This window comes from Bos indicus, chromosome 3, assembly GCF_029378745.1.
Source record: "Bos indicus isolate NIAB-ARS_2022 breed Sahiwal x Tharparkar chromosome 3, NIAB-ARS_B.indTharparkar_mat_pri_1.0, whole genome shotgun sequence".
NCBI classification, from domain to species: domain Eukaryota; kingdom Metazoa; phylum Chordata; class Mammalia; order Artiodactyla; family Bovidae; genus Bos; species Bos indicus.
Window position 1 is genome coordinate 56,993,704 of NC_091762.1, and position 11,905 is coordinate 57,005,608.

The 11,905-nt window shown below is 47.2% G+C and overlaps 1 protein-coding gene and 1 long non-coding RNA gene across 3 annotated transcripts in view; one reads left to right on the forward strand and one right to left on the reverse strand.

Annotated features, from left to right (window-relative positions):
• Positions 1-8,292, reverse strand: part of LMO4 (LIM domain only 4) — a 16,782-nt gene extending 8,490 nt beyond the window's left edge. Inside the window, exons 1-2 of one of the 2 annotated variants that reach the window (XM_019957148.2) lie at positions 7,884-8,292; positions 4,837-5,075 (exon numbers count right to left, since the gene is read on the reverse strand). In XM_019957148.2, the coding sequence (XP_019812707.1) occupies positions 4,837-5,072 (236 nt within the window). In that variant the 5' untranslated portion in view covers positions 5,073-5,075; positions 7,884-8,292. Of the gene's footprint in view, positions 1-4,836; positions 5,076-5,267; positions 5,407-7,883 lie in introns of those variants that run through there. The other variant, XM_019957149.2, reaches the window with a different exon arrangement.
• A 497-nt stretch (positions 8,293-8,789) lies between these two features.
• On the forward strand, positions 8,790-11,697 carry LOC139182204 (uncharacterized). Its single transcript, XR_011565816.1, has 2 exons — positions 8,790-8,848; positions 11,530-11,697. It is a non-coding gene; the product is annotated as an uncharacterized lncRNA (long non-coding RNA).
• The last annotated feature ends 208 nt before the right edge of the window (positions 11,698-11,905 follow it).

An 11,905-nucleotide genomic window follows, 5' to 3' on the forward strand; every position in this document is an offset into this window, starting at 1 on the left:
CTTAAATGTCTATACACATTTTAATCCCTTTTTTACCAAAGAGGAAGGCTACCATTAGAATTCCACCCTTTTTCTGAAAAGTTGTTTTTTTTTTTTTTTTTTTAAACATTTCTGTTCGCTGGAGAGTTAATTATCTAACCAGGGGGACTGTCCAGGACAGTGTTTGATTTAAAAGGCTCGAGGCTTTAGGTGCTCAATTAAGTAGCTATCGGTCTCAGACTGGACTATAATGGGCTCTTTTCTCTTTAACTCAAGCAACAGGGAGATATACCCCAGGTCAGGCTAATTAAAGCCAGGGGAGTCTTTAATTGTGATGACAGAATCGGTTTCAGTTTCCTTTCTTTGGGTCCTCAGTCCAAGAAGGTCGTTAATATTTCAGCATTTGGGCAATGCAATCAATCACAAACATCAAGAGGTTCCTTATATGGGGAAAAGGGAGAAACTCCACCAAACCTCCACTTTAAAGGTGCTTTGCTCCTAGGAAAAACACCTTGAAGTGCCAGTACTGTTTGCCAGCTCCAGCTCTCCTTGCTGACAGAAAAGAGATGGAGAGCAAGTTGTATTTTTAGTTCAGTAATAATACTTAGCATCTTTCCCTAACTTCAGTGACCAATAGGTGGGCCTATTTTTCACTGCATTATTACTTCAAGCAAAATACATGCAATACTAGCGTTACCTGGCTGTTTTCTGAACTGCTTTCAGGCAAGGAGAGGTGCGTTTCTAAGAGTGTGGCTGAAAGGTATACATTTGTACCTGCAAGTAAATATCAGTAACCTATCTAGGAGAAAAATGCACATCCACAGCTACTGATTCAGATGCAATTGGTTTTCCAGCAGGTTCCTGTATTTAATCTAAATTCTGCACCAGCTATATTAAATGTAACAAAGAAATGCAACCCAGAAATTATGCCTGGAGCCAAGTCCATTAAAGATACTTCAGAATAACTAGAGACCAAGCACCTTAAAAGCATCAGAAGCTATTGATACTTAAGAGGGGGGCTGTGAATAATCGCAACTGCTGCGTTAGAGAGGGGAGGGAAGGAAAAAAAAAAAAAAAATCAGCCAAATTACGCTTGGTTAATTCAGAGTAACAGATCTGCCCCCAAGTGAATTGGAGGCCTTGAATTAATTCTGTTATGACAAATCAAGATAAACGTTCCCCCTAAATTGCATGCGATTTAATTAATTTTTGAGATCCTCGGATTTTTTTTTTCCTAGCTAATAGTTCACATGCTCCTGTGCTGTCATTGTGCTTGAGTGGGCAGACTTCAAAGTGATATTAAATAACCAACTATTAGATTTACCTAGCACGTCCTATTGGAAAAGTGCCATTTAATTACCTAGCCTGTTCAATTAAAGGGACAGCATTCTCTGAATATAGCAGCTTGCTGTTGATTACCAGGGAAATGAACTCGCTGTCTGGCGGCGCCTCCGTTCCTAACGCTACCCCCTCCCCAAACACACCCTCCACCACCCACCAGCACCAGTCCCCCCGCCCCGGGCCCCCACCCACGGCCGCGCGGCGCTCACTGCGGCTGCGGGCGCCACGTGAACCTCCTGAGCAGAGCCCAGAGAGAGAAAGCGCGACCCACTCGTCCAGCTCCCGCCCTGCGCTCGCCCCCTCGCGGGCCCGAGGCACCGGCCAAGCGCTTCCACTGCGGCCTTGGGCGCCACCGGCCCCTAGCCTGGCCCCCGCCCGGTCAAGCGAGCGAGAAGACGAGACCCGGCACGCCGAGAACCGCCAACCGGGCTTCCGGCGCGTTTCCTCGCCTCACAGGACCTGAAGCCCCACCCGTCGATCTCCCCGAACTTCCTCCTCTCGCTGCACTTTCCGCGCCAGTCTTCGGGCCGGAGGTGGGGGTAGAGAAGGAGGACTCGAAGAAAGAGAATCAGAGTTTCTGAAGCTACTTGGTGGCGCTGGGATTGAGCTGGGGGTTCCAGAACTGGGGGGTAGTTGGGGGAGGGCGCTGCTAAGGTTCGCCTACTTTTGTAATTTTGTAAGGTGGCCGGACCCGGCCGGCGTTGGCCCCTTTAAGACCCACCCTCCCCTTCCTCTCCCTTCACCCCCTCCTCGACGTTCCCTCTCTCTCTTAGAGGCCAATTTTGTTAATTAAATGTTTTGTTTGCGACGCAGCTCTCATTCATTGCGGACACGTCATTTGGAGCAGATCTAAGCCAGAGACCAGATCTCATTAGATAAAGCCCATCAGAACTAAGAAAATGGAGGAGCCACTAATTAAAGCTTTTAATTGTGCGGATTCGCTGCAGCAAGGTTTTATCTGAAATCTTGGGAGGGAGAAGAGGCAGAAGTTCAGTTCTGCCCAATCGACACTTGGTCGCGCAGGGGTAAGGGACTAGGGAAAAGCGGCACCCTCCTCCCCCAGCCCCCTCCCCTCCCGGGGCCTCTCCCAGCTCTCCCGAAGCTTTTTAGCCAGATCTTGGTTGTTTTCAAAAAAAAAAACAACCACAACCTCAAAGTCAGACAGTTTAAAAGCCCCTTAATAAATCGCTCTGTGGTCCCAGCTAGAGCCATAGAGCCGAAGAGTCGCCTTCACCTGGTGGCCGGCGAGCGGATTAGTCCTGCTCCTCGGCGGCCCTCACTGCAGAATTGAAAGCGCCTTCAACAAGTGGACCGAGGGGAGGCTGGGGAGGGAGTAGCTGAGAGGGAAAGGAACACGCGCCTCCCCACCTTCCCACCCTTTTGACATCTTGGTGGGCAGAAGGAAGGAACACTGAAGGAAGTCTTAGGAGATCCCTTAAAAATGGGGAGTTGGGGAGGGGGCGGGGGGAAGATGCTGCTGCTAAGCTCTAAGCAGTGTGAGGAAAGGATCAATTTGGTACTGAGCTAGAACACATCTCTCCAGGACAAATCTAAGGTTCTCAGGGTATCCTCTGGTTCACCAGCAATGGTTCCAGTTTTCAGTAAGGAAAAAAGAAAGGAAAGGAGAATATGGACTCAATTAATTGATGTTTGGGGTTGGGCACACATCCTTCCTTTCTCCATTAAGCCACGAGAAAAACACCAAATGGGCATTGATATTTGTTCCCAAGAATAAGGAAAGAAATGGAAGTGATTCCCAGGAAGCCACTTGCCTAAACTTGTCCCGAGGGAATGCAAGTGGACCCATCTTCTTTTTAATTAGTGGTAATCAGAATGTTTTCTGAAGGCACATGGTAAGGAGATGAATCTGTACCATTCAGTGCTTCTGAACAGCACTGTCAATTTTTCCCCTTTAAGCCACCCTCCTTACCACAGTTTTGCTCTCTATTTAATTACAATACTGTCAAAGCTTATGGCATTGCTTGGAATGAGAATAAGAAAGCATTACACCCATGCTCCTGCTGGTTTTCCAACACTTCTAAAAAAACACTTTATGAAATTAATGCTGCCCTCTTAATTTAAAAATAAAAGCCCTCTCCCTTCCTATATACATATATTTTTAACTTTGCTGATTGAGGAGGCCAGTACTGCATTACTGGAAAACCAAATGTCACCTTATTCCATCATTTTACACTACTGATATCGCTGCGATAAACACAGCCATACTACTCAGCTCCGAATTGCACTGGGGTCTTTTGCAGTTTTAGACCCAGAGTGAGGGAATCACAATAGAGCTAAACTTCAAAAAAAAAACCTCATCTATTGATTAACCCACATAGAAGAAAGAGCAAAAATGTTCTAATCTCTATTAAGAAAACGGTTTAGAGCAGAAATTCAAATAGAACGCAGTTCTTTAAAGTAAGCGGTATTCTAATATCAACCGTGTGGGCGTGGGTTTTTTTTTTTTAATTACTGGATGTTGAAACAGAACACCTCCTAGAAGCATTCATGTGCATCAGTCTATCAAACCATTTACTCAAATTAAATGTGTAATCCTTCAAATGCCTCCTTTCAAATTAATGAGTTTAAGTAGCTTGAGTTCACCTGAAAAGATCCTATAGGCACCTGACCTCCTGAATTCTTTCCATTAATTGCACTGAAACTTGTTGGAAAAGGCTGCTTACATGGGCATATGAATGTTCGTATACATTGCTTTAAAATGCAAGATTAGTATAATTCTATAGCCTCTTTTCCTAAATCTCTTGGGGATCAAGGGCAGTGATACAAATAACAAAAAACCCAAAATCTGAACATTCCTCAATTGAAAGCACTGCAAAATTTTACATCACAAACCACAGGCTAACACTGGAGTATTTCGAGCCTCCAAGTAACAGTACAAAAAGAGAAACATTACCATTAAGGTTTTTTTTTTTTTTTTTCTTGTTTGGGTTCCTTTGCTACAAGAAAAATGACAAGTCTTTAAACTGATAGGTAACTAGCAGTTTTCACAAGGGGCACAAAGAATGAGTCAATTTTCTACTCAAGAAAGTTTAAGGTGCTTATGTAAATATCATAATCAGCCATCACCATTCGCAAATCATTTCTCACTAACCACACAAAATTTTAAGTCAATCTTTTGTCTCCGAGTTCCTGTGTGGGCCCCTACCTTGCTTTAAGAAAGCAGCTTAACTCCCACTAGAAATGTTTATTCTTAGTGGAGGGTCCAACTGGGGCTGACCACTTGAAACTCTGGTCCTGAGAGTGCGCAACCTTGGCACACCTAGCGGCCCAGTCCCACCAGATGTGCAGTTTTCAGTTAGTATGGCCTTCGCGATTAATCTGCCATTAAAAATTGGAGGACTAACACATGCTTCTTTAACCCTTAAATTTCAGCCAGCCAGGTTTTTAATGTGTATTCTCAGAGGTGCCCTGTTCCTTTCCTTAAAATCCTTGGTAATCTTTGGCCTTGTTACTGCTCTGCCCGCCAATGTTGGGGAAAAGGCAGCCAAGTCTTACCTAATGTAGTCGTTTCTGCAAAGGATCATGCCGCTCTTGGTGTAACAGGACGTGCCGATGTCGCCCAGCTGCGCCTGGCAGCAGGAGCACTTGAGGCACCGGCTATGCCAGTAGCTGTCCATGGCATACAGCAGAAAGCGGTCCGCAATCTTGCCCCCGCAGCCTGCGCAACGCTTCCAGGAGAGGGAGCCGGCCGTCACTGGGGGCGGCTGGGAGCTGCTGCCCGGATTCACCATGGTCTGCAGAGGGCGGGAAGCAGACAGGGAGAGAGAGACAAAACAGGGGCGATGCAAAAGTTAGTAATCTCCGCGCTAGAGAGCGAACCCGTTCCCCCCCAGAGCTGCTGGAAGGAAGCAGCAGAGCAAGGGCGGGAAGGAGGAAGACGGGGAGAGGGAAGGAGGGAGTCTTGCCGGCAGCAGCCGCCTGTTTACTTTTCTCAAGCTTTGTTCTGGGGCCACGAGCTCCTCTCAACTTTCCAGCGCTCGCCGCCGCTGACAATTTCAGCTCGGGTACTGTCAAAACTCCGAGAGCCAGGCTCCGCCGCGCGCTCCACCCCTCGCGGCGCCTCCTCCCGGCCCCCGCCTCCGCCCACCGCCCCCTCCGCCCACCGCCCCCTCCTCCCCTCCTTCGCAGCCCGCCTCCAGCAAATGAGGGTCAAACCCACCCACCGCCGCGCCCGGCCCCTCCCCGGGCCCCGCCGAGCCTAGAGCGCTCGCCGAGGGGAGTGGGGAGGCGGCGGCCCCCGCCGGAGCCACGTTCCCTCCCGAGCTCTGCCCCGGGAAGTGCAGCTGCAGTTCACAAGTTGGAAATAGTTCGGCTTTCTGAAAGGGAAGGAGGGGAGGAACCAGCAGAGGGGAGATGGAGACCATGATGGTGGGAGGGAAGGCGAGGAGACGGTGTGTGTGTTTGGGGGGGGGGGGGGGGGGGGGGCGGGGGTGTAAAGTTGCGAAACTGGTTTTTCGTATTTTAAACCGCACCTTTCACATGCCATTGTGGTGACCGCCATCTCCCATTATTGTTCCAAATCTCATTTCATTTTGAAGATCAATCAGTGTTTTCTCTGGGTTTTCAGGACACAGGCAAGAATAATAGATCATTGAACTTTAGGATGCCTGTTAACTTCCTATACAAACACTCTCCACTTTGGTCTCACTAATCTGCCCTTGATCAGCAATTTAAATGCTAAAGCTTTGTTCCTCCAAAGGGGCGGGGGGAGCCAGGGGTACGTTACAGATAATATGCGAGAAGGAACTGTTTAAGGATGCACAAGTTATCTCCGAGCCAGTCCTGCCGTCACCAAAAACTGCTTTTAAAAATCCCCCACTCTTTCTAATGAATGTCACGAGAGAAGCAACTGGGGTATAATATAGGAATCAATTTATAAAGCTTAGCCTAAACCGATTAATTTGTTGCCTCCAATCCTGGGTCCAATAAAGTCCTCGTGTTCCTCCAGTCACTTATTCTATAAAAAGATCAAGTTATTTACTGCCAATTAAGCAGCCTGTTTTGTCTTTGTCCTCTGTAAGCCGAGAGTGTGGGCTCCCCTCGAGGCTCCCGGCTATCTGCTCAAGACATTCAGCTGATACCTCAGAAGGGAGAGGGCGAACTTTGCCTGTCCCCAGCCCAACTCGGCTACTGCAGGAGAAAAAAAAAAAAAATATGAGGGGAAGGGAACGAAACAAGGACTCGGGTTCCTTAAATAGGCCGATTTTAAACACATTTCCTCCGAAAGAGTCCCGGAACGTGTGTCCAGTGACCGCACAATAAACCAGAATAAGAACTGCACCAATTAAGCTGTAACAAAACCCTGAGACTTTGGAAACAGGACCACTCTAAAACCCATTAGCATTGCATTTATCCGAATGCATCATACCTTTATGTAAATTGATTTATCTGATGCATTTACTCGAGGAATTGCTTTTTGTTACAATTTGCCCTAACCCAAATGAATCTGCATTTCCTGCCCTAGGTCTTTAAACAACCCCCCCCCCCCCCCCCGTTTTAATCGCTCCAAATTCCTTTTTAAAAGAGGAGAGGGAGGGAGGAGATTCCAAGCTCTTCCCCGCCCCCATCTTTGGTGAGAGGTAAATATATATGTATTTTTTTTTTAAAGGAAACACTACACTGAGAAAAGCATCCAGTAACCCCATTAGCTAAAGCTCTTAAGGACAAGCAATACCTTAATGCTGATTAAATCTAAAAGAGATGAATCAAGAGGACTGACCAGAAACTGACTCCCCTGATAACTAAGGACGGGCCCTCATCAAGTTTCATTTAGAGTTGGGGAAAAAAAAAGAAAGAAAGCTTTTAAGTTAAATAGGCTTATACTCTAGTAATTACATAGCCAAGCAATTTAGGTCCTGGGATAGTCAGTGAAATAGAAAGCAGAACTGGCAGCTAGAGGCAAAATCTGCCCCCCTTTAACAACGTCTCTGGTGTTTTTTAATGGAGACCAAGGGAGGGACAAACGTAGCGCTGGCAATTTGTAGTACAAAAATGGATGCTTAATTCATGTCTTGATTTTAATTAGGTGATTCACCGGATTTCTTCTGGATTGGAACAAAAGACTTATAAGCCAAGAGGAATTTTTTAAAAGAACCAGCAATACCCAATCTTGCTCACTTAGATCCTTTCTGCCACTGTTTCAAAAATAGTGTGTGTGTGTGGGGGGGGGTGGAGTGGAGGGTCGTGACTATTTCCCCCACACTACTTCTCAGACTTAAACCCTTATAGCACCTCCAGCCTTTCCCTTCGGAACTGAAAATATACCCACCCCCCCTCCAAGGTCTCCAACAGCCCCATCTCCAAGAAGAACCCTTTTGTAAGCAGGAACCGCTACAAAGCTGGCGGCCCGGGGCTGTCCTCCGTGCTAGCTCGCAGGCCGGCCTCGGTAGTTTCAGACTCGCGCATTATCTAAGCCGACGTATTGTTTACTTGCAATTTGGGACGGTCAAGGGAAGGAAGCCAAAGAAAACAGCCCCGGCCCAAATCGGCCCTCTCCTCTTTCTCCCCCCTCCCTGCCCGCGGCTCCCCAGCCGTCCCCTTACCTGCTTTTCCCCTATATTGCAATATTGCGAGAGGCGACGCCGGCGAAATGCGAGCGAAGCCGCTCGGCTTCCAAGGAAGGGGCGCCTCGGCTGGCGGAGCTGGAGGGAGGGGGGATGTTCTCGCAGAAGCAGGAAAGGGGAGGAGGGGGCTAAGGGCCGCTTTTTTTTTTTTTTTTTTTTTAACGCGCAGCTCTGAGGCTAGGTTGGGGGGCCCCGCGTAAGTGGCGGGCGGCGGGGAGCAGAAGTGTCAGTCTCGGTCCTCGCCGTTCTCCTCCGCCTCCGGCTCCGGCTCCGCGCGAGCAGCTGCAGGAGCCCTCGGCCCGCGCAGCGCGGCGCAGCGGCAGCAACTGCTGCAATCGCTGCTGCAAGTTTGGCAATGTGGCTTCACTTTGTATATTCCCCCGCCCGGCGGCCCCCGCCCCGCCCGCGCTCCTCCTCCTCCACCTCCGCCTGCCTCCCTCCCGCGCGCCCGCCCGCTCGCTCGGGGCTGCTGGCGGCGGCAGCGGCTCGGCCGAGCTTCCTGCACCTCCAGCCGGGGAGCGGCCGCAGACACAACAGCCCCGGGAGCGGTGGCGGCGCCGGCCGCGGGGCGAGTGCTCCCGGGAGGCGGGGAGCTGTGGCCGGAGGGGCCCGGCGCGCCGGAGCCTGCGCCGCTGCCGGGGCTGCTGCTGCCCGGCTCGGAGGCGGCGGCGGTGGCGGCGGCGCTGGCCTCTAGCCGGCTCGCTCGCTCCCTCCGCGGCTCTTACACATGTGTTACTGACAGAGCAAAATCCCAACTACTCCCCGGCTCTGCCGCCGACGTCAGCGACCCTCAGCCACTGGGCGGCCGGATTGTTCAGGCGGAATAATAAAACCTGCCAATCCGGGCAAGGACAAAGGGATGACTGAAACGAGACTCCGGGGGCGGGGGAGAGAGCCAGGCGGAGGAGCGGGCCGAGGCTGGAGCGGGGAAGGGCCGGAATCAGGTGGGGAGAAGTCACCCGGGCGCGGCAAACCCTGCCGGGGCGGTCCCACGCGGCCCGGGAGTACGAGTCGAGGCACCGGGGACCCACTTGCCCTCCGTGCGCGCGAGGTATCCCCGGGACCCGCCCCAGTAGTCCCTCGGGGACAGCCAGTCCCTCGCGGAGACGAGCCCTTTAGGAAACTTACTTCACATCTGCCTTGGAAATGGGTCTCTGTTGGGGTAGGAAGGCTTTCCCGAGATCTCCGAGCTGTGGAGATCTGTGCTGTGTTTTTTGAGGTGTTTTTGTTTTTTAAATTCACCATGTTAGAGATTTATGAACCTTAGTGGAAGTTTAATTCACAAGGTAGAAACAGTCAGGAACTCAGTAGTTCTAAAACACTGCCTGTTTCCCATCAATCCATGTATAAACTAAGGGCCCATTAGGCATTTCATAGGTATTTATCAACGTTGGTAAAAAGATCACAGTCTACTTTCAAAGTTCAGGAAAACTTTAGGGAAAAAACCCTTGCCCCTTGTATCCACCCCACTGTAGAGGATGAGACGCCAAATTTCTCTTAGCCCTCAGAGTGATGGAAGTTATCGCAGTATTAGAAATCCCACAGCCTCTGGAGAGAAGAAAAGTTATTTCTAGTGTAAATCAAGTTTTGAGGAACGCTTTGAGGGTGGTAGCCTGAGTGTCTCATTCAGTTCAGCCTAGATGCTTAAATACCTAGTCCTTCAACTTTTATCTGCTCTGCCAAATAGGTTTAATAAATCTCCGATCTGAGGCTAATATTAGGTCTGATTATTATTAGTAAGTTCCAGAGAGATTTTTCTGGTGGAAATTATCATGAAAGTGCAAAGCCCTTCTGCTAAGTATCATTAAGTAAAACCAGTCTTGTGGGACAAGTTTTCATATTGTATTACACACAGCACTGCTAGATTGAGAAAAGGGACCTGCAGAAGAATCTAGCTACAGACAATGCAGATGTTCAACATCTATGGTTTTAGCGTCTGTTTGGGGGGATTTCTGTCTTTCAAACCATCAAAACTAAGTCTGCAAAAGAAACTATAGTCGTTGCCTACAACATCGAGCAGAGGACATTTTTAAATACCAGTTAGAACGCGCCTCTCTTTATATGTCTAGCACCTTGAAATGAAATGGCTTACTTGTATTGATTGGAACTTAAAATTTCATTTTTATGGTCAAATCACTATGTGCATGTATGAAAAATATTTTTTAATCTTTAAAACTATAATAATAATTAAAATGTTCTGGATAGAAAACAGCTGCAGATGGGTGTGATTAAAGAAGGCCAACTTAAAAAAATGTAATGTTCCTTGAAGGTTGGTAAAGAAAACTCAATTAAACCAAACGATGAAAGGAACCCAGTAAACAATAATACATTTTAATCCCCTGGTTCAGCTTCAATTTGTTAATAATTTATAATAATCAAAATGAGATGACACAAGATCTTAGTGGGCTGCAATTAAGTTCTGATTTGACCTGTGGAAGTAAATTTCCTGCTCTGGCCCTTCATTTTCTCATCCACAAATGAAGGAATCAAGCCAAATCATCTTTATCTTTCCTCTTTTTAAAAAAACATTATTTTCTACAGAACATTTAATACATAGGTCTGGAAGGAATTGTGGTGCTTTATTTCCCAAAGTACGTACACTAAAAGGAAATCTTTATTTTAAAATGAAATGTTAGAAAACTAATCAAACATTAGATATCACGAAGTTATTATCCAAAGGATTATAGTTTCTATGGAAGGAAAGGAAGAGAAAAGGATGGATAAAACTTTGAATACAGATCTCTAGGCTTGGAGGGGCCTAGGAGATGGTGTTTTCACTCTGACTGTGAGTGGAGTGAAGACTTTACACATGTCCCTGCAGATTGGAGTTAGAGGATGTTACCAAAGACCTTTATTTCCTGATATTGTGGTTATAGAAATACAAAAGCGATGATGGCTAACAGTCTCTATTTAGAGGGGTAGGAAGTAAATACATTCCCTGTAATCAAAAACCAGGTGTACTTTAACCAGAGCGCCACCTCTGGGTAGTCTTTATTTCTGCATTCCTTGCACTTAGCAGTCCTTTCTCATCCGAGTAGTAGTAGTAGGATTTTGGTCTGCAAGAGCCTGCTATTAATAGAATGGGATAGCAATGTTAATCTTTTATTTTCACTGATGCTAAATTTACAAAAACTGTGTAAATACATGTTCATTACAGGTAAGGCAGTTCTTTATTCAAGTGTTCTTCAAACTGATATAGAACAGTGCTCAAAATAATCCTGCTACTGCTGCTGCTAAGTTGCTTCAGTCGTGTCCGACTGTGTGCGACCCCATAGACGGCAGCCCACCAGGCCCCTCCGTCCATGGAATTTTCCAAGCAAGAGTACTGTAGTATATAGTAAAATTGCCTGAATTCAAAATAATAATGTTATAATATACCCAGCAGTTCAAGAAACCTCTTTTGATGTCATAGACTCATTTAGCTACTCACCTTAAATGACAAATAAGAATACAGTGCTTTGGAAAAGAAAGAGAAACTCAAATTATTTCTTTTCTTACATTCTAATTAAATGTATTGATCTTAGATCAAGCCCACATTCTCCCCACTCACCCCAAAATGCTTTGTCCATACCTTCCCTTCTTGTCCTCTAAGTCTTCCAATCATAATCATTCTTTTGTTCTCCAGGTGACGGTTCTCTGAGAATATCCTGTAGACACCCAGAGGTTCCACACAGACCCACGTCACCTTCTGTGCCCCCAGAAAGGCCAGATTATTTGATGCTGATATGGCAACTTCCACATCAAAGTGCCCCAGCTCTTGCTCAAGAATAAACAAACATTTAAACCTTTTAAAGGCAATGTAAAATTGTTTTTGAAGGCAGTCTTTTTAGAAAGCCCCGCCTTTTTTTTAATCTGCCTACCTTTATTGCTCTCATCATAAAGATCCCTTGAAATCAAAAGATTCAGTCAAAGTGAATCTGAAAAGCTTGAGTCTGGGACGATTTCAAAGTATAAAAGGTGTGGCGAGAAGAAGAGGCAATGATAGTTACCGACAGATGTCA